This window comes from Gouania willdenowi, chromosome 15, assembly GCF_900634775.1.
Source record: "Gouania willdenowi chromosome 15, fGouWil2.1, whole genome shotgun sequence".
Taxonomy (NCBI): domain Eukaryota; kingdom Metazoa; phylum Chordata; class Actinopteri; order Blenniiformes; family Gobiesocidae; genus Gouania; species Gouania willdenowi.
In genome coordinates, this window is record NC_041058.1 from 5,444,800 (window position 1) to 5,466,893 (window position 22,094).

A 22,094-nucleotide genomic window follows, 5' to 3' on the forward strand; every position below is an offset into this window, starting at 1 on the left:
GATAGTCTAAAAAGACCCAAAAAATGATTAATTCAAATATGTTGTTACCAAGCAAAAGCACTAAACTAGTTAATTTCCTGTATCTGCACAGGTGGGAATGTTTTTGAGTTGGTTCCAAAGAGCGAAATGGCAAATAAAATGTTGGAATCGTCCTGATTTATAAGTGAATCTCTTATTGTACAAAAATTAGTCATTTTATGTTTATTTGGCCCAATTGTGTTTCAATAATTTAATGTAGTCAAAGGCAGAGGTTCTGACCACCATTCGTACCCTTGACGATACATCTTGTGGCATTTTCATATTGCAATATCTTGTTGCACAATATTTCATCCTACCTTTAGTAATAGTCCTGTGAAATAAGTAGATTGTTTCAACGTTGTAATGTAAACAAATGTGACTCCTACCTTCGTTGAAAATGGCTGATCTTTGGAGATGTTTTCCCTTTCATGAAATTAGTTATACTTCGTTATCATCTTAAAAAAGATTGTTGTTGTTGTGCAGAATTAGGAGTTAAACTATCCATGCAAACTCTAGATATTTATTTGCAATCCAAGAGTGTCTTTGAAACCATAACAGAAGGTTTTATGATCCTAAGTATAGCCTCAGGTGTGAATAAAAGAGTCAGTGACTCAATTGAACGTGAGAGAAATTTGAAAATCAGAGTCTGTCCTTTGTTTGTTTTTTTGTTATGCTCACTGTGTCTCATATTAAGAACATTAAAATACAATGATGCACACCCATACACTGACCTCACTTCTTTTTCCATCCATTATTGCCATAAACTCAAACAAACACACACACACACACACACACACGTCTAATCCATCCAGGAAACATTGTGTGTTCGTGTGAGCACTGCGTCCTCGCCGCTCCCTGATGCCCACGCACATTCTTAAGACAAGTGTAGATGTAATTACCGTCCATGTTGCATTACTGTGTGTATTTACACTAATGCATGTTCTTTTCTGCCGCTGCTCCTCCTACGCGCTCACTCTACCCAGACAGCCAATAATAGCTCGCCACTTGACAGAACGCTGCTTTGTAAAGGACTTTGTGCTTAAAAAAAATAAATAAATTGAGTTGAGCATTAGCACAAAATGAAGTGAGATACTTTGGGAATATAAAATAAAGATTCATTACAAAAGTAGTTGATTGATTGCGTGGATATTAGTGCCAGAGTCACAATGTCAGCCTGGGTGAGAGCTTGATCAATGTGTGCAGGGATTAATCCTGTTTAATATGATATGAATGTTTAAACACTGAGAAACACAATTATCGGTCTTGAAAAATGTAATAATAGAAACAAAGTCTAACCTGGTACACGCAGAAATCGTGGAGGATTTGTAGGAACAAATTTAAATCGATGCAAAGCTGGAAGAAAACGAAGAACAGAGCAACAGGAGTAAAAATAACAGCGTATCAGAGAATGAGACTTAATCTCGTAAACCTCATTAAATGTGGCTAAATAAACACTTGACGTACAACTGCTGTGTGTGCGTGCGTGCGTGTGTGCGTGTGCAGAGATTGTGGAGCCATATACATCCATAAGATTCATTCAGTGCAATTAGCGTCTCAGTTTTCCTCTGAAGTGGAGAGAGCACCCTGCACTGTTTCATTCATTACTGTAGTGTGTGTGTGTGTGTGTGCACGCCAAACTAATTTCTATACATATTTTTGTTTGATTATAAAGGCAAACAATATAAATGTGTAGATAATTATCATGGCCCTCATTTATCAACCGTTTGTGAAAACGGGCGCAAATTTGAGTACAAATGATCAAATATTGATAAGTCCGATTCTTCATTAACATGTTACTCCTTCCTGTTTGGGAGGCCTCACCCACTGAGGTCAAATAGGGAAAGAAACCTTTTTCCAAGATGAAAATCGGCATCGTCACATCTGAGGTGGAGCAAAAAGAAAGATTTGCTTTTTGTCTGTGTGAAAACTAGACTTAAAGTAGAACATTTAAAACGCTCTGTGGTAGAGGATCAGCTACTGGTCAGGTGACGTCTGCCCCCCTGTGTGCGCTGCAAACAAACCTCACAGCAGAGATCCAGGAGAGACAGAGATATGTTGTTCACATCAACCTCTGTTATCTGCACAATTTTGGCAATAAATAACACATTAAAAGAACAAAATTCTATTTCAAAATGACTACATTTTGTCTATTGTCTGTGTTTTTAGGCCTTTAGCCAATGTATCCCAATCATCACATTACTGATTAAAAACTGAAGCGCATTTGTAAAAGTTTAAGGTACACTTTATATTTTAAAAGCATGAATGAGGTCCTATTTTCTCCGTACGGCCCCCAGTGATGTGCCGTATGGAGGAAATAGGACCTCATTATCCAAGACGTAGCATAGCAGCGCTGCGTTCCAGCAGGGTTTTACAGTATTCTGTGAAGGAAAAGCAAAAATTCTATCAATAATGACGTGGGCTTTTAGGAAATACATTTTATTTTGTTCAATCTGTTTTGATCTGTTCTGAATGTGTGTCTGCTTATGCTTAAATGACAGCTGAGGTTAGTGCAATGATTATTTTCAGTCTCAGTCTTCTATTTTGTTGCTGAACCACAAATCTAACGGAAGATTTGATCGTAGCGTACCGTCACGTCATAATTGAAAAAGAAAAACCAAAGCTTACGCGAACTTGGTCAAACACGCGTTGTACACTCAGATCTGAACGTACGTACGGTTGATAAATGAGGGCCAATGATGTGCATACAGTAAATGCTAAAATTATCCACCTCCTTGAAAGATTTATTTTATTTCTGTAAACTGACTCAAGGTCAGCGAGTGGAGTAGCGCAGAGAACAGAGAGACACACAGGCTGTGTTGAAAATGCATACTAGCGTACTACATACTCAATGAGTATATACTGTCTACTAGATCCAATAAGTATGATTAGGATGATGAGCGTTCCCACTAAAGTATACTTCCAAGTTTCCCAAGATGCATTTGGAACCTACAACGACTAAAACCTGAATCACACTGAGGCTAAATATCTGTTGATTCTCCACCATTGAAAGTTCTGAAAACATTTGAAGTGAGAAAGTGACCAAGTAGAATATCAATATGTGCTCATTTGATCCATAAAAACTCACTTATACACATTTAATTCCGACATTTCTGAGATTTTTGGAGACCCTCCATTGTGCAACTGACAAAACTTTCAAAACAAGAGCCCTATTTACAAAAGATTTAAAAACGAATTGAAGACAAGAATCAATGCTTTTGTTTTGAAAGGGGGAGGTTTGATTTTTATCCCAGGAACATTTTACATTCCACTCGCTATGCATCGATTGAGTATGACTAGTGTGCCCACCGTGCATACCATTTATCCATACTATCTAATGTGAACGCACTACATACTAATTTTGATGTCAGACTTAGTATGAGTAGTACGTTAGCATGACATTTACAACACGACCCATAGAGAGACACAGACTTCTTCCTCCGTCCACCTGCCCGTGGGCTCAGTCTGCTAAAACTGGTATACTTGTAATTGTGACTGTCACTAGAATAAACCACACTGAATTTATACCACTCTTATCATCTGTCCTTGGTGCTGTTCAATTAAAAGATCCGGGAAGAAGGTAGAGAAAAACTTTACATCCTCTTGACAGGAATCCAATCCAATCAAGGAAACAGTCGTTTAATATAAATTAAGATGACACTGTTTACGAATTTTGCTCGCTTGCTTTTTGGAAATTGGATAAAGCCGCAGGGATCAAAAGGCACTTTCGCATCTTCTTGTTTACTAGTTTTGTCGGATTGATTTTTGTGATTCAATTATTTCATTTTAACAAGTGATATTTTGCAGAAATGTCAAAGTCCTAATGAATTGATCCGTTTGTTAGAACACTGTGGACAAGCTGATAAAGAAGACCAACCTGGCTCTGCTGGTTGGAACCAACAGCTGGAGAGACCAGTTCATCGAGGCCATCACCGTCAGTGCAGGTAAAAAAAGCCCATTTTCAAACTTCGAGGTGATTTCATGAAGCAGATGCGTTTGTAGGGCAGTGTGTTTGGTTCATCAAGTCTCCTGAACACGGACAGCTGCAGTTTTACAGTCTGATGAGTTTAACGACGTCCTCTGTTTGGCTCGGCATCGTTTTACAAAACTATAGGTATTTTATGCTTATTGCGTCTTTCTCTCTATGTAAAATATCCATGTGAGTGCATTTTCAATGTGTTTGACTGACAATGATCATTTTCTACTGAGTGGCTTTAGTGAGCATCAGCTGCTGCTTTTGGAGCAGATCAAATGGCAAACAGTAAAAAAAAATCATCTCACCCTCCAGGGATTTTTTTATATTTCTTTTAGAAAACCAAGCTTTAAAAATATGGTTTAATCTCAGTCAACACACACTGCGTTAACTTTGAACAGTTTGGTAGATGGTGCATACAGCACATCCACATTCAGGGACAATTCTTTATGATTCCAGCCAGTTCTTTTTGTCTTCTTTTTGAATAATATGTCAAGGTTTCATTTATTCAGAAAACCTTTTAGTTGGAAGTTTACTTTGATCTACTGACATGTTTTGACTGTCAGTCTTCTTTGTTTTGATGTTTCCTTGACTTCAGCGTAATAATTCCATCAATTTTTTTTTGTCTTCTTTTTTAATATGTTAAGGTTTCATTCATCTCCATTTACTTTGGAAATTTACTTTTATATAGATCAAAGTACATTTACGAGAAAACTGTTGAAAAAGCGTAACATATTCAAAAAGAAGACAAAAACAACTTGCTGAAATTATTACGCGGAAGTCAAGCAAACATCAAAGCGATCAACAGACTCCTCTGAAGAAGACTGGCAGTTGACAGTTGAATTGTGTCAGTCGATCAAAGTAAATATCCTCAAAAAACAGTTTGACTATTTTTCATGAAATTTACTTTGATCTACATTTAATTTGGAAATGTACTTTGATCTAGAATTACTTTAGAAATTTATTTGGATCTTGATCAAAGTAAATTTAATGAAAAACAGTTGTAAAACCTTAAAAACCTTCAAAAAGAAGACACAAAGGACATGCTGGAATTATTACGCGAAATTCAAGGAAAAATCAAAGCGATCAGCAGACCCCTCTGAAGAAGACTGGCAGTTAACAGTTGAAACATGTCAGGAGATTGTAGTATGCTTCCTGAAAAACAGTTGTCTGAATAAATGAAACCTTAACATAATATTCATTCACTCTATTTTAGATAGAGCCCTCACTAAGTTAATATCCTTCATGACAATAATCGTGTTTCTTATTAATTACACAGGGGAGTTTAATCCAGGATGATAATGTTGTCTCACTGTGATGGAGAAAAAGAGCATCAGCCAAACACAGACTGACAGGGAGGGAACAAGCATGCAGCTTGAACCATGCATGCACCCAAAAAATATGGGGTGAGTAAGCTGTGAAAAGAGGAGGGCAGACATCAAAAGAATTCATGCAACAGTCAAGTATGGGTTCCTGGTTTAACGGAGAGGGAGCAGGAACGAGGCCGACTCCGATCACACCACTGGAAAAAAAAGAGGAAGTGACAGCATTCTTTTTTTCAGACTCACTGCAGAATTTTCACAGTCCAGTGGTTACCTGGGGCGACTTGCCCTCTAGAGGCTAAACCCTATTCCTGCAGCTTATTAAAATGTTCCCTTCATCTAATCAAGTTCTTCTATTTCACACGTGTTAAACTCGAGGCCCGGGGGCCAAATCCAGCCCTTTAGAGCAGAAGTTCTCAAACTTTTTTGGCTCAAGTACCCCTTTTCTCTTATTTCTGAACCCAAGTACCCCCTTTGACTGACGACAACATTTTGCTTAGAAAACTATTTAAAGACAACTATAGAGCATAATGATGGAATGAACAAGTGCTAACACACATTTTAAAGAATCTCATTTTGTAAACAGTATTTAGTGCAGTGGTTCCAACCTTATTTTGATCGTGACCATCAATAATTTCTGGCCACCCCCAATTTTTTATTTTTTTTCTACAAATAGTTTTTGATCATGTTTGAGCTCAAATGTTTTTACTGCATTTTAGTTAAACTAGCTTTATATTTCAGAAAGTGAAAGTATCGAAACAGTTGTTTAAGATAGTGTTGTTTTAATGAAAAACAATAATAATCATTTAAAATATCTATTTTAATTTTTCTGAAATTTCAGGCGACCCCACATGGGGTCCTAACCCCAAGGTTAAAAAAACACTGATTTAGTGGCTCCTGAATAGATTTATTTCTATAGTTTTTTTATAATTTCTGGTCATCTCATGCCAGGGGTGGGACCACCTCCCACAATGCAATAATTCTTCAAATTATTCCACAAAACTACATTGAAAATGGGTCACAAAATTAAATCAATTGAAAGTTAAGACTAATATCTGTCACTTATTGCTTTGGTATTATCAGTGTCGTACATATTTGATCATATATTTATACGTGGAAGTGCAAACTAGGGCACAATAATGATAAATTACTTATTTTCCCGTCTGTAATCTGTGGCTCACTTAAGATCAACTGCTCCATATTTGTCCCCTGAACTAAAATGAGTTTGACACCCCTGATTTATTTGATCTTTTGTGGATTTTACACACAATAAAGTGAAAGTGCTTAAACTAACAACTCCTCTATGTGGAAAAAGTTGCATTTACATCATGATTTTTTCAGATTTAGTCATTTAGTTTAGTTTCCCCTTGATGAATTGTGATCATTTGGCATCGGTGTAACAGTTTCCAGACTCTACTGTACACTAATGGACTTCCACTACCCCGTCTGTGAACCATATGTCACTAATAACAACAAGTACTCCCATTGGAATGTTGTGTGCTCATAATCCTCACCCTTAGTGAAACATTGTGCACAGTGGAGAGGTTGACAAGGAACACACTGACATTGCTACTCTCCGTTCTTTGCTCAACTGCAGCTGAGCAGGTTTGCTGATAAATGTCCCAGTGGAATATTAAAGTGTTCACCTGTTAGCAACATGAGCAGATGGCTCATCAAGACATTCAGCATTGTCACTCTTTGGAGCCACGCTCTATGTCACACAGGAGGAGTAGAAGAAGAAGGTGATATTTATAGCTGTTTATTCATTATTTCAGCTGCATTACTCGCTTAAAGCTACAAGGGAAAGTTCTTTTTTTTATCAAATAAAGGCATAGTTTAGACCCCACAGATCAATAACTCACAGATCATTTGCTCAAAAAAAAGATGTACACTGTAAACACAGTTTTAAATTAAATTTGGTGAGCTGAAAGTCCATTTTTTTTTAAATTTCTTCCAGTTTCCTCTGTGATGTAGTTCCTGAGATATTGGAAGCTGAAAATGGAAAATAAGGACACGTGAAAATCGACACATACTCCAGTCACTAAATTGTCCGTATCTCAAAGAGTTTTCACCCAATTACTAAGAATTTTGGATTTTTGCGTGGACCATTTGTTGAAACGACATGGAATGACCCAAGAACGAGTTCCATTTTGGAGATGATCCGGAAGCTTCTGTAGATACAGGGGAAGTTTTTGAGCAACGATATTTCAAAAAGTTAAGAATGGACTTAAATGAAATTAGGTGAGCTGATCTAAACTTGCCAGAGGTTTGCCTTCCCTGAGTGTTTGTGTTCTTACTGTGATTTCTTACTGTGAAAACACATTTCTGGTGTTTTCACACGCTGAAAAGTCACAACAAAACAAATGGGGCTGACATAGAAAAATCTGAATGTGGCCCAAAATTGCTTGTCTCGCAGAATGATGTTATAACAAGGGGAATATCGGGCAACAAACTGTCCTTTTTGTCTGGAGAAGAAACACAAAAAACCACAGTAAGAACGAGAACGCAAACCTCCGCCAAAGTTAAGAGGTACGGTATCTTCAGATCATCTCCAAAATGGAGCTCGTTCTTCCTTTTCACATCGTCTACCAGCTCGGCAAATTTCATTTTCTGAAAAATAGAAAGTCATCGAGTGAAGTTGTGCAGCCCAACAATACCATGAGAAGTTGGGGCATTTCAACCCCCCTCGATCAAATGGCAAGTAGAGGAGAGAGAGACGGAGTTTTTGAGTTTTTTTTTTTATCCATCTAAACAAATTAGTGGTGGGAGGCAAAGGAATATTTTGGAATAAGTACAATAACTTTAGTAGCACAGTCATTTTGAGAACATTAATTCTTCCCATTGCTCACATTGGCAACTTCATCCACCTGTCAATTAGGGCTGAACGATTAATTGCATTTGCGATATTATCGCAATATCATCAAATAATCGCAAAGGGTGCAAGTTTTATTTATTTTTGTATTTTTTTCTTGTCCTGTCTTGTTAAGTTCAGAGAGTGTTTAAGACGTGCAGTCTACATGTTTACATGTTTGATGGAACGTGAGGTTAGTTAGATATGTTGAAGAGGTAAAGCCACACATTTCTTTGCTTTATTGTTGTAATCTGTGCTTTAAAATGTATATTTTATATTGATTTAAAGTTTAAATAAATCTGAAATTGTTTATTATGAAACAGATTGATTTATTGCTTGTGTTCATTAAAAAACACATGACAAGAGGACCTTGAAAAAAATAACCAAGTATTAAATCGCAATCGCAATATTGAGGAAAAAAATCGCAATTAGATTATTTTCCAAAATCGTTCAGCCCTGGTGTCAATTCAGTTTTTTATTTATTCTTTGATTTTTTCATAATTAATTTTACCAGTCTGCTTTATATTTGGCACTGTTTGTATCCCTAAATATTCAAATTGTTTTATTACTTTAAAATTAGAATATGTTATTTGTGGAGCACAGTTTCATTTTAATCCGTTGAGAACTTTTCGAGATATTCTGCTAAAAATCATCCACATTAACAGACGAAAACAAAGAAAAAACACTTCTACGCATCCGTCTACGTGGACTCCACCTCCCACAATGCAATGCACGATGCAGCTTTGAATGTAACGGGGAAACAAGGGCGATGGATACCCTCAAGTTATTCAAAGTCAAACAAATCTTAGTTTGCTTTCATCTGAGTTTGATAAAGTAAATTCTTTCTCCATGAGAAGACGTGAGCCAGTTATTCATGTTTACTGCTACATTATACAGACTTCTGTTATATAATCTATGTTTACAATGTCTTCTGTTATATTAACTGTAATGTTCTCATCTAACACGGGTCTTTGTTTCTTCTTCTTTTGGGCACGTTAAAGAAAACAAAGCTAGTTCTTCTACGAACGTAACAAATAAATAAATAAACCAAAGCGTAAAAAGATGACACTCGAGTGCAGAGTTTGACTCTTGTCGGAAAGAAAGTGAAGATTTGTTGCTTCTTGTGATAGAAACAGGCTTTATTTAGAGCTTTGTTTTAGCCTCGGCTCCATCGCTTTGGTGTCTTCAAACAGCTTTATCGTGTGTGTGTGTGTGTGTGTGTGTGTGTGTGTGTGTGCGCCCTCAAGTTATCCAGCTTGTCAAGCTTGCCTTTGTTTGGCCAACTGACGCTATTAATGAAAAGGCCTGTCTTTGCTTTCTTATCTGGGATTAGCTTGTCTTGGCTGACAGAGTGCAGGGCTGGTGTTTGTGCACGTTCAGGGACGACTGTAAAGACACAGAGAGCGAAAGGAGCACACGGATGTACTCACACATACACATGTACTGTAGCTTTACAAAAATACACAGTGTTTGACTTTGAGTGCTGGTTGGATGAATGTTAAACCCAAAGGAAATCAACATCGACGTGTAAACTGATGAGAAGAATTAGGATTGTGCCATGAAGTGTCTTTAAACAACTTTTTCTTATCCCTTTTAATTAATATTCATATCAAGATGTCTCTTTGGGTCATGTGTTTGTCCTGGACTGCAATTAAAATGCACACAAAGTGGCCGTTTTAAACCAAGAAGATGAATTATGTTGATTATTCTGTTAATACTGCTCACTCACCATCCACTTCAGTTACTTCCCTTCAGAATTTATCACAACACATTGGAAAAAGGTCAAAGATTAATTTTACATGATTAAGTTCTGATGTGAAAATGAAAGGATTTATCAATGATACAAGGCCAGGATTCATGGGGAACAATGCGGTTTTCCTCTTGGCCGCGGAACTGTGGACCCGCTCTACACAGCTCTCAATAGGGTTCCTGAGGGTTCAGGGAGTTTGCCCAACCATTCCACATGTGCTTTATGGACTTGGATAAGGCATTCAACCCTTTGTCCCTCTGGGAACTTCTGTTGGAGGGTTCTTTGAAAGTATGAGGTATCTGTTGTCCTGATACGGGTCGTTTGTTCCCTTTACAACCGCTCTCAGAGCTTGGTCTGCAAACCCATCATAAGTCAAACCTGTTTCTACCAGGGCTGCCCCTTGCCACAGATTCTGTTCATAAAAGTTATGATTAGAATTTCTAGGTCCAGCCAGGGCGTTGAGGGCGTCCGGTTTAATGGTCTCAGGATTGTGTCACTGCTTTTTGCAGATGATGTGGCCCTGTTGGCTCCATCGGGCTGTGACCTTCAGCTCTTACTGGATCAGTTCACAGCCCAGTGTGAAGTGGCCAAGATGAGAATCAGCACCTCCAAATATGAGTTCATGGTTCTCGACCGGAAATAGGTTGAGTGCCTTCTCCATGTTTGGGTTGAGATCCTATCCCAAGTGGAGGAGTTCAAATACCTCGGGGTCTTGTTCACGAGTCGGAGAAGGATGGAGTGGGAGATCAACAGGCAGATTGGTGCAGCGTCTGCAGTGATGTGGACTCTGCATCAATCCGTCCTGGTGAGGAAGGATCTGAGTTGAAAGGCAAAGCTCTTGATTTACTGGTCAATCTTGGTTCTGACCCTCACCTATGGTCATGAGCTTTGGGTCATCACCGAAAGAACAAGACCTCTGGTACAAGCAGCTAAAAAGAGCTTCCTCTGTAGGGTGGCTGGGGCTCTCTCTTAGAGAGAGAATGAGTAGCTCAGTCATTCTGGAGGGGCTCGGAGTAGAGCCACTGCTCCTCCGCATTGAGAAGAACCAGATGAAGTGGCTCTGGCATCGGATTAAGGTGCCCCCCCGGATGCATCTCTTGTGAGGTGTTCAGGGTACGTCAAACAATACTATGTCTCTCAGATGGCCTGGGGAGAGGGAAGTATAGGCCTCGCTGCTAAGGATGCTGCCCCCACAAACCTGACCACTTATAAGCGGTAGAAGATGGATGGATGGATGGACAAGGCCAGAGCAGGATGGATGGATGGATGGATGGTCAATCCCTGCTGGAGTCCCATACTTGCAATGCATGGTTGACAAAATACAATTTTAACCAAATTCTGCCACATTTCTAATTGACATTGTACAAAAAATAAATGTCAATTGCAAAATATGGACAACTTTTACTCGTGCCATCATATTGTGGATCACCCTAACGCACCTACAAACTCTGGTGGGTGTATGATGTGTACTTTGCATATTGTTGACAATAGAAACCTAATGTAGCCATTAATCATCCTTTAAGTAGCTTTGCTAGAACTGATGCTGTGGTGAATTTTATTCATACAGTGATGAACTGGCTTCATCTGATCTAATCTCTCTGTCTGTTTTACGTCACTTTGCTCTGTCCCTCCCTCTGTTACCCTGTAGTGTTGTATCTAATCTTTTCTCTATCTATTTAGATCAAAATCAAGATTAAAATCCTTTCAAACGGAGCCTCCGATGTTGACCGAACACACCACGGTTGTATCGTCTTTCTAATCCTCACTTCCTGACTAAAGTGCAGAGTCTGTGCTTTATGAGTGGCGTTTTAGATAAAAACCCTTAGTTTGGACGCCATCTAAAGAAAAAGCATGATGGACTGTATTCACTAAAGCTTTCAGCTACCATGGCAACCAAACCTTTAGGGCGCGTGCGACACACATGCACCATAAAAGCTTCAAGGTCCATGACATTCATTAAAAAGCAAATATACTTTTCACTTGTGTACAGTGAGATGACTGCGGTGGACATGTGCGTGTGCGTGACCTGTTTTTCCCCCCGTGTGAGTCTTTTTTTTTGTAACTCAGTGTTTCTCAAATGGGGGTACGTGTACTTTTTAGTTCAAAATGATAATCATACAAAATGTAACCAGCAACTCACAAAAACTCACAAAATAAGAGAAAAATGTTCTGAATAATGAAAAGAACAGACAAATAACAACAGATACATCACACACACATACACTAAGTGAGAAAAATACTTGGTATTAAAAATACACACAATCACTGTGAAAAATGTACTGAAATAACAGAGGAACATACAACACTCATAAGAAACAACCAAACAACACCAAAAACACACAAAATGACATACAAATGATAGAAAGGATCTTAATTAGAACACAAACTAAAAAATAAAAGGTCAGTCTGGTTCCTGTGGAGGTAGATCTGTGTCTATTATTAAGATTAAGATTAAGATTAAATCGGGCTTTCGCCTTTAATTGGCCATGTAATGTTAGTACATTATTGGAATTTGTCTTCTGCACTTAACCCATCCCTGAGGAGCAGTCGGCAGCCATTTTGCGGCGCCTGGGGAGCAGTTCGGGGTTAAGGGACTTGCTCAACATCCCACAGTGACGGCCCCGGTGAGGCTTGAACCGGCAACCCTCCGATTACAAGCCCAGCGTCCTTAACCACTAGGCCTAACAAAACAACGTTTCATTGAAAAATAAATCATTTCAATCCAAAATAGATATTTTCAATTAAAGAAAAAAGTGTTCAAATGCAAAAAAACACAAAAAACAATTTGAGACTCAAATAATAACATTTTAACACATTTTCCCTTTTTTTTTTCTTTGATTGAAAATGTTTTGGTTTTTTTAATTGTCTTTATTATTCAATAAAAAATAAAACATTTCAATGAAAGAAAAACATTCAGTCCAATTGGGGTTTTTTTGTGCATTTGAACATTTTTCTTCTTTGATTGAATCAAAAATATTTATTTTTGATTGAAGTAACCTTTTTTTATTATTACATTTTTTTTGATTGAATAATAAAGACATAAATCTACCTCCATTGGTCCCACATCAGGAGGGAGAGGACTGTAAATGATAAAAACTAGAAATAAATCTATTCAGGAGGCATTAAATACAGTTTCTTTCCACTTATTTAGAAAATAAGATTCTTTAAAACGCATGTTGTCACTCATTCATTCCATCGTTATGCTTTATAGTTGTTTACTGGGCAGAATGTAGTCAGACATAAGGGGGTACTTGCGTTTAAAAGTAAGAGAAAGGTGTTCTTGAGCCAAAAAAGTGAGAGAACCACTGGTGTAACTAATGGAGACCGTTCCCTAGGTGATGTAAATCACGTGTGGAGTCTGTATTTATTTGCAGTTTTCTTTCATTCACGCTAACGTTTCCCTGTTAGCGTCGACTCCTGCTGGATGTTTCGGTTCACTTTGAGACGTCATTTATCATTTTATTATTGTTTGTGTCCATCTGATAAATAACGACTGGGAAAAGAATTTTTCCCTTTGCGGTTTAAAGGATAAGACAGTATTTTGTCATTTTTATGAAACCATACAGTCAAAAGAGAAAAGTGCTAAACCCCTCTGCTATTATTCTCATCTGTCATATGGTTTTAAAACTAAAAATGAATGACATGTTGGATGATAATTAATCATTAGTGTTAATGTTATTCATATCTTGTCATTTTAAATCAGTGATGGTAACTTTTATCACAGCGGGTGCCACAGAAACTGTGTGATTGTCAGAAGTTAGAATAGTCTGAAGAATCTGAAGAATAATACAGAAAAGAACAAAGGATTTGCGAGTTTTTTTTTTGTGTGTTTTGTGTGTTTTTTCAGATACACACAAAATGACACCAAATCACACAAAATGACACCAAAAACACATAAAATGACACAAAAATGATAGAAAGGATCTTAATTAGAACACAAACTGAAAAATAAAAGGTCAGTCTGGTTCCTGTGGAGGTAGATCTGTGTCTATTATTCAATAAAAAAAACTACTTTTCATTAAAAAATAAATCATTTCAATCCAAAATAGATATTTTCAATTGAAGAAAAATGTAATATGTGGACTGTGTGCATGACATGTATAGAAACTAGAACTAAAAATGTACTGTGAACTAGACTGAGTGAAGAACAGAGGCTCAGACAAAGAAAAATCAATGGAAGGAAAATCAAGGAGTGTGTGAGGGTTTCTTAGGATAGATAATGAGGAGAGAAAAGAGATTGATGCACACACAGCCACACCAAGCACAGTCTGCTGCCTTCTAATTACTAAGTCCACATCATGTTGTTCATCACTGTAGTCCTTTGTATGGCTGGGATATTTATGTTCCCCATGTGTGCACAATGTACCGCACTAAAGTGTAAACCATGAGCACACACTGTAAAGACTAAACCCTCACTCACGCCTTTATTAGGTTTATCTCATTATACAAAAATCTGTTCCTGCATTCAAAGGGTTTTCTAACAGATTTTTCCTTTAGTTGTGAGGTTTTCAACCTTGGGGTAAGAACCCCATTTGGGTTCACAAGACACTGGGATGGGGTCACAAGAATGTTTTGGGGTTTTTTTTTTTACAACTTGAACCCATTTTTTGCTTATTTTTACCATTTTTCCACAACTACACCAAACTTACCATATTTTAACCTATTGTCATCACTTTCTCTTGTCATATTTTTGCTCCTTTTAATGTATTTTTGCTACATTACTCCCATTTCTGCCACTTCTTCATCATATTCCAATGCCTTTTCTGCACATTTTTCCACTTTCAAGATATTTTTGACGCTTATAAACCGTTTCCACTACGTTTCCCACCTGATGTCACATATGTTGACCCACTATTGTCACTTTTCATGCTTCTTTTTGCCAATTTAACCACATTCACTAATTGTTTCAATGTTGACACTTTGAAAACTTTTTTACCACTTTTTCTGTGTCTTTTTTGGACATTTTAATTTGCAAATTTCAGAGGTTTTTAAAATCCCATTTCACCACATTTTCCACCCATTTTGGCACTTTTAACCCATTTTATTTTTGTTTAAAACAAGGATTTACATATTTAAGATGACTATGGTGCAAATTATATGAAAGTTCCTGGATAACAGTGGATATTATTCAGATAAATAAATAAATGTGCTTATCACAGATTCATAGAACAATGGACCATCATCTTGCTGACTTTATGGATGGACCCCAAAAATCTCTCCCCTTTATTCCCCCTTATAGATGGTCCTGTCTCCACATGACTGTTCTTCAATGTTCATGTCTTTGTTCAGCCCCCTTCAGTGGGGGTCCCTGGTCTCTGGAACCTTTATTTTGGGGGTCGTGGGCTGAAAAGGTTGAGAACCACAGCATGGACACAGATTGTATAAACACAGTATTTCAAAGGTCAATGCTTTGGTTTCCTGCTCGACACTAAAACACTGTGGTCCACGACAGCTGCACAGTGTGTGTTTTTTTCTGCACTTCGTTTGCGAGTCCGAGACAGACGTGTGTGACAGGACCAGCGGAACATGAATATAAACATGAGCACGTCAGCGTGAACTCTGATACACGTTCACATCCAGAGCTGTCATTGTAGAGTAGATGACTTTGGTTTCAAATCAAATTTAGTCCAGCTACTGAAAACAGATGAGAAAAACAGATTCATATCATTATTTATACCAAGAGAAGCCTGTTGTGGACGATACATTAATAATTTAAAACATATGACATTTAAGAAGAGTTACAGACTTGTGCAGTGCAGCAAAAATCCATACAAAGTTCAATTCTTAGTCGAACTGGTACAAATAAGTTTTTTTTTTGCTGTTTCCGTCCATTTAGATGTAATAATGTGTGTCTTAATGTGCATCAACACAATGTTTTTGTATTAGAACTGAAGCAATGAAACAACATCTATAAATTAATCTAATTAATTAGAGACTTAGTAATTAATTCATCTCGATTAATCAGATAACAGTATTTGACTGGAGAAGCAACGCTTTTCAGTTTAAATGGGGACGAAAACCATCACCTGTGCATCATAATAATGGTATATTACTGAATCAATGAACACAATAAACAACTAAATAGTGTTTATTATTTTCATCACTGAGGGCTGATATAATGTACAATATGAATAAAGAACATTATGATTGCATTGTTCACAAAGCACAAACTTAAATTTAAGTAAGCTATATTCATGCTTCTCTGGACTTTTCTGGACTTTCTTAAATAAATGTGTTTTTTGTATAATAAGAAAAAAAAACAACACTTAGTACAGAACATTCCAGAGAAGTGGAAACTGAACAGTGCAAAATATTTGGAACATCTGTGGATATCATGAAAAAAACAGAGCAACTGATGAATTTAGTTTGAAATAGTCTTTCTACATAGCAGTTGATGCTATCTGTAGCAGCACTTCTAGCTCCGCCCACATCCTCTACCACTGAGAGTGAACAACTGTCCACTACAATCATTTATCCACTGACTGAACCCTGTCATCTAGTCCAGTGTGGATTGGAGACACTGTCTGCTCAGACGAGGACCGTTGTTTGTGCTAGCTGCTACATGTTTAGCATTGAGGTGCTGACTGCTACAGGTTTATCATTGAGGTGCTAGCTGCTACAGGTTTATCATTGAGGTGCTAGCTGTGACGTGTTTAGCATTGAGGTGCTAGCTGCTACATGTTTAGCATTGAGGTGCTAGTTGCTACATGTTTAGCATTGAGGTGTTAGTTGCTACATGTTTAGCATTGAGGTGCTAGTTGCTACATGTTCAGCATTGAGGTGCTAGTTGCTACATGTTTAGCATTGAGGTGCTAGTTGCTACATGTTTAGCATTGAGGTGCTCGTTGCTACATGTTTAGCATTGAGGTGCTAGTTGCTACATGTTTAGCATTGAGCTAGTTTCTTTTGGTTTCCATCCAGTGTTTGTATTTAAACTAAAATTAACGTCCACAAAACACAGGAATGACTTCTCCTGAGTTTCTTGTGTTGTGTGTTGGTGCATCAGTAGCGTTATTTTACTGTAATTAATTAATTGCAATTAATGTGCTAAAGTCTTAGCCCTAATTAAAAAAAAAAGACCTGAGAAAAAGTAGTGAGTAATGACAGCATCTATAGAACGGGATAATATTTCTCTTTGAAATGTAGTGGAGTGTATGTAATCTACAGATTCTTAAAAATTATACTTACGTAAATGTACTTAATTACTGTCCACCATTGTACTTAACACATCACTGTGTTAAAGCTCTCCACAGTATTTCCTATTTCTCTTTGGTCTTTTATGCATTCTGCACCACAGTTTGTGAAAAATAAAGCGATTGATAGTCTATCCTTGAGCCACGTTGTGGTTTTCCTTGTGTGATAATCATTTTTCAGCCCTGGTTTATTTGTCACTGTGTGTATCTGTGTGTATCTGTGTGTATCTGTGTGTGTGAGTCTCTGTGCACAAACCACACGATGAGTTTCCTGAGCTAGAACCCTATCACTGCACGTATCCATGTCTCCAGGGCTGCTGTCCATCTCCCTCAGCTTTGACCTGTGAGAACACTTTCCTGCCACAAGATAATCATTTCATAACATAATTGTGTCGATATATAAAGAATGCAACACAGCTGAGTTTGCAGAAAGCTCCACGAACTAAGATTTCCATTCAGGGGACGGTGAGCATTTCCTTTGTTGTGAGCATTTGAATGCATCACCAGCTCAGAATGCAGTGAGTGAGTGAGTGAGTGAGTGAGAGGTGTGGGGAACATCAATAAGTGATCATGGCTCTCGCTGGGATTCACCCAGTCAGCGTTTTTTCATGGAATCAGCAGGTTGCCTCATTTATCCATTCATACGAGTGATTTATAAATAGAGCAGAACAACACAGTGTGTGGAATAGACAGCGATAGGATGTGTGTGGGTGTTCATCCAGGGAATTGTAATTGGAAATTAACGTTTGGACATCAACCTGTGAACCACAGCAGTTTCCTGTCAGCGTGTGAAAGGCCAGGATTAGACAGTGATTCTCCCATTGGTCACAGACGCAACCTCCAATCTTTCATATTAGCCTTTCAATCTGTGTCATAATACTGACCTGAACAGTCACACCTGCAAATAGAAATCTGTCAACCAGTGTAGTGTTTGTGGAGTGAGATACGTAAAAACCTCTAGTAACTGATTTTCCTTTTTGTTTCTGAGATTTACTTCAGATAATTCCATAAATCATAATTATTTTTATGGTTAAAGGAGACGTACGTTATTTTTTATTGGTTAAATCTTTAGTGTTGGACTCTTATGTTAATAAATCAAAAGTTATTTGTTTTCATCTTTACTGTAAACACGCCGTATTTTCGGGAAGAAAAATGGTTTTAAATGGTTTTACGCCTTCCCACAATGCAATGTGCTGAACTTTTCTGATAATGTCAATAAACAAAGTGTTTCTGGTGGAGATTAAAAGAAACGTTTGAGCTGCAATTTCAACCTTTTACATCTTGTTTTAAGCAAACAATCTTTGATTTATTGATGCGAGGCCTACAATATACATATGTCTTTATCAATAAAAATATTTTTGATAGAGATTTGTAAATTATATCTATGCTGGGTGATGACGTAGGTTATTTAGCATATTTAGGACATCATTAGATGCGGTAACTGTTCTCACAGATTGCCAAAAAAAGATTTGAACAGTAACCACGGGACCAAAGGGGGGCTGTTGTTAGCGATGCTAGTAGTTTATGCTAACTGAGCGTTAGCATAAACCACAATCATGCTTCATTTGGTGCCAGGTTTCCAACTAACAACGGATTTCCACTGGATGCTAACTACTCCGTAACACCTCAGCTGCGTAATATGCAGTCCGTCAATCCCCACCTCCTCCATCTGTGATGCGTATTTGTTGCATCGCACTAATTCACATGTAAATGCACAATATAGTGAGTTGTAGTGCTTTTTATAGCATTAACTACACATCACATGTTTTTATATTAGATGTTCAACATGTTTTGTTGCTTCAACATATAAAGGAAAAGCCCATGTTGCAAATAAGGGTAAACTGTATTATTAACTGGGATTTTAAGTGGTTGTTTGATTATTTTAAATTTAGTGTGCCACCATAATCTGAGTCTGTGCCCCCCCAACCAAGATTTCCTAGACCCGCCCCTGCTGAGCATTGGATTAGCAGGATGCAGTAAAAGAGAATATATTGATACAAATCTGCTGACTTTTTCTCCTGTGTGTTTGTCCATCTATACAGTATGTATCTATTGTGCTGTTCATGAACTAATGCAGAATAAATCTTCTTTAGCATAACTTGCTAACTTCCCGTTTCGTTCCAGGTGAAGATGACGATGACGATGAGTGCGGCGAGGAGAAGCTGCCGTCGTGCTTCGACTACGTCATGCACTTCCTCACCGTGTTCTGGAAGGTTCTGTTTGCATTCGTCCCTCCTACAGATTACTGGAACGGCTGGGCCTGCTTCGTGGTGTCTATCTGTATGATCGGTCTGCTCACAGCGTTCATCGGTGAGCGTCTGAATCCCCTCCCCCACTGATGGAAATGTCCTTTACCCTTCAGCTCCGCATCATCCATAATCTGTTGTGTGTTATATTGATTTATTGTAATTAGGGACATTTTTCCTTGTTTTTTACAGGGGACTTGGCTTCACATTTTGGCTGCACAGTTGGCCTGAAAGACTCTGTCACAGCTGTAGTATTCGTAGCATTGGGCACTTCTGTACCAGGTGAGCAGAACGTACACACTAACTAATACCTCACTCTTTGGTGTCAGATTTAATCAGAAACCTTCCATTCTTTACATGTTGGTATTTAGCTTAATTTAGTCATTATGGGAATTTAAAAAGCCCAAGTTAATCAGATTAGAAATACATTTTTGTTCATCAGTGGCGTCTTTAGGGAAGCACACACTGACATTTTCAGTTCTTTGCTACTCAGAGCCTTATTCATCCCCCATGTATTTATCCAATGTGTAAAACAAACAGGGGAAACTGCAAAGGAAACACACAAAATGACTCCAAAAGCACTAAAAATGACAGAAAAATACACAAAATGGCATTAAAATACAAATGAACAGAAGGAAAACAGAAATGCTCAACATTATTTCATAAACACACAAGATGACTATAAATAACTAAAAGAAATAAACAAAATGACAACAAAAACACACAAATCTACAACAAAAACGTGCAAAACAGAAGAAAAATGTACAAAATTACAGCTAAAATAAACAAAAACACACAAATCAACAACAAAACATGCAAAATAAGAGAAAAATGTACAAAATTACAGCTAAAATAAACAAAAACACACAAATCAACAACAAAACATGCAAAATAAGAGAAAAATGTACAAAATTACAGCTAAAATAAACAAAAACACACAAAATGTGCAAAATAAGAGAAAAATTTACAAAATTACAACAAAAATACATACACAAAATGAGAGAAATGTATATTTGCTTTATTATTTTATTCTTTAGGGAAGTACACAGACATGTCTATTTCTTTGCTTCATTTGTTACTCAGAGCCTTATTCCTCCCCATGTATTTATCCAGTGGGGAAAAAAAGTCTGACTTCTGCTCATTAAAGTTGGTATTTTGTTAAAAAGCAACCAAATGATTCAATATTAACTTAAATAGAAAATGTAATGAAGTTTAAATTAATGAACTGAGGTTGCATTAAGGTTGGTGGAACTCAATTAACAGAAAGAGTTCAAGCAGCACGGACCTTCCCAAAAAGATTATAGACTATGTGTGTCTGATGCTTGGCAGCACCGACAAATTCAAGTTGTTCTGGATTTGGTTTTGGTAAAGTAATAAAATATACTGCTTGATAAAGTAAAGTGCCAAGTAAACACATGTAAAATGATGGAAAAATACACAAAAGAACACCAATTTACACAAAACAACAAAAACATGCACAATAAGAGAAAAATGTACAAAATGAAACCAAAAAAATACACAGAATAAGAGAAAATTATACTTTGTTGTTATTTTGTGTAACAACAAAAATAAAAATAAATAAATAAATAAAAACTCCATATTTGGTTTCAGAAAAGTAATGAAATATACTGTTTGATAAAGTAAACTTCAAACACACAAAAAGACAGAAAAATACACAAAAGAAGAACCAAATTGCAACAAATTAAAAAACATACGAAATTACATTTAAAAAAATACACAAAAGAATAAAAAAAAATAAACAGAAGGAATACATTTAAAGAATATACAAAATGACAACATAAATAAACAAAACAACAACAAAAACATTCAAAATGTACTAAATGACAGCAAAAATACAAAAAATGAGAGAAAATCATGCTTTGTTATAATTTTGTGTAACAAAACGAATAGAAAATATAAAAACTATGATGATCAGTTCCATCATTATTCTAAATACTGACATAAATGTTGATAATGTGGCCCTCGAAGTGGACGGCGACATTTTTGTGGCCCCTGTTGTAATAAAAAGTTGCCCATCTATTTTATCCAGCCAAGCACTTTAGTTTTATTTTTGTTTAAGATTGAATCTAGAATTAGACGTAATCACTAACTTTAACTCAAACCTAATGAACTCGAGCTACAGTAAATACATGTGTCTCCTTTGAGTTTTATGGATTTGTGTCACCAATTTTAGCTTTTAATGATAATGTAAAGCTTTTAAGGACCACTTAACGCTGGGAATACCTGGGTCCAACACACACACACACACACACACACACAGACAAACACACACACACACACACACGCACATTTCAAAAGGTAAACAAGCACTCTCAAATAACTGCTGTAATTGCCCTTGGGAAGCAGCACACTCGTGTACCTGCGACACATTACGACTTGAAAAGGACTTGGTCTTATGTGCACACACACATTCACACACACCTACTATGTGCGATTAGCATAAGGCTATTTGTCATGTCATGCTCAGGTGGGCTCTGTCATCCCATTTAAAGGGCTAGAGAGAGGCTCAAAGCTGTGCATTCAGTACGCACACTCACGCCCACACTTACACACCTCACATGTGCACGTGATCAATAATGTGCACACAGAAGAAGAAGAAGTGTACAACCTCGAAGAAAGTAGTGTTTAAGTACAGGAGAACGCAAAGATGGGCTGTGCAGAGGTGCTGAATGGAGAAAGCTTGTGTTGGGCTTTTACAGTCTTATTAGAATCACACACACACA

At 37.2% G+C, this 22,094-nt stretch overlaps 1 protein-coding gene across 1 annotated transcript in view; it reads left to right on the top strand.

Annotated features, from left to right (window-relative positions):
• slc8a1b (solute carrier family 8 member 1b) overlaps nt 1-22,094 on the top strand; it is a 158,969-nt gene that overhangs the window by 124,012 nt on the left and 12,863 nt on the right. The window contains 3 exon segments of the mRNA XM_028468094.1: nt 3,860-3,959; nt 19,229-19,414; nt 19,543-19,632. Of these exon segments, the coding sequence (XP_028323895.1) occupies nt 3,860-3,959; nt 19,229-19,414; nt 19,543-19,632 (376 nt within the window).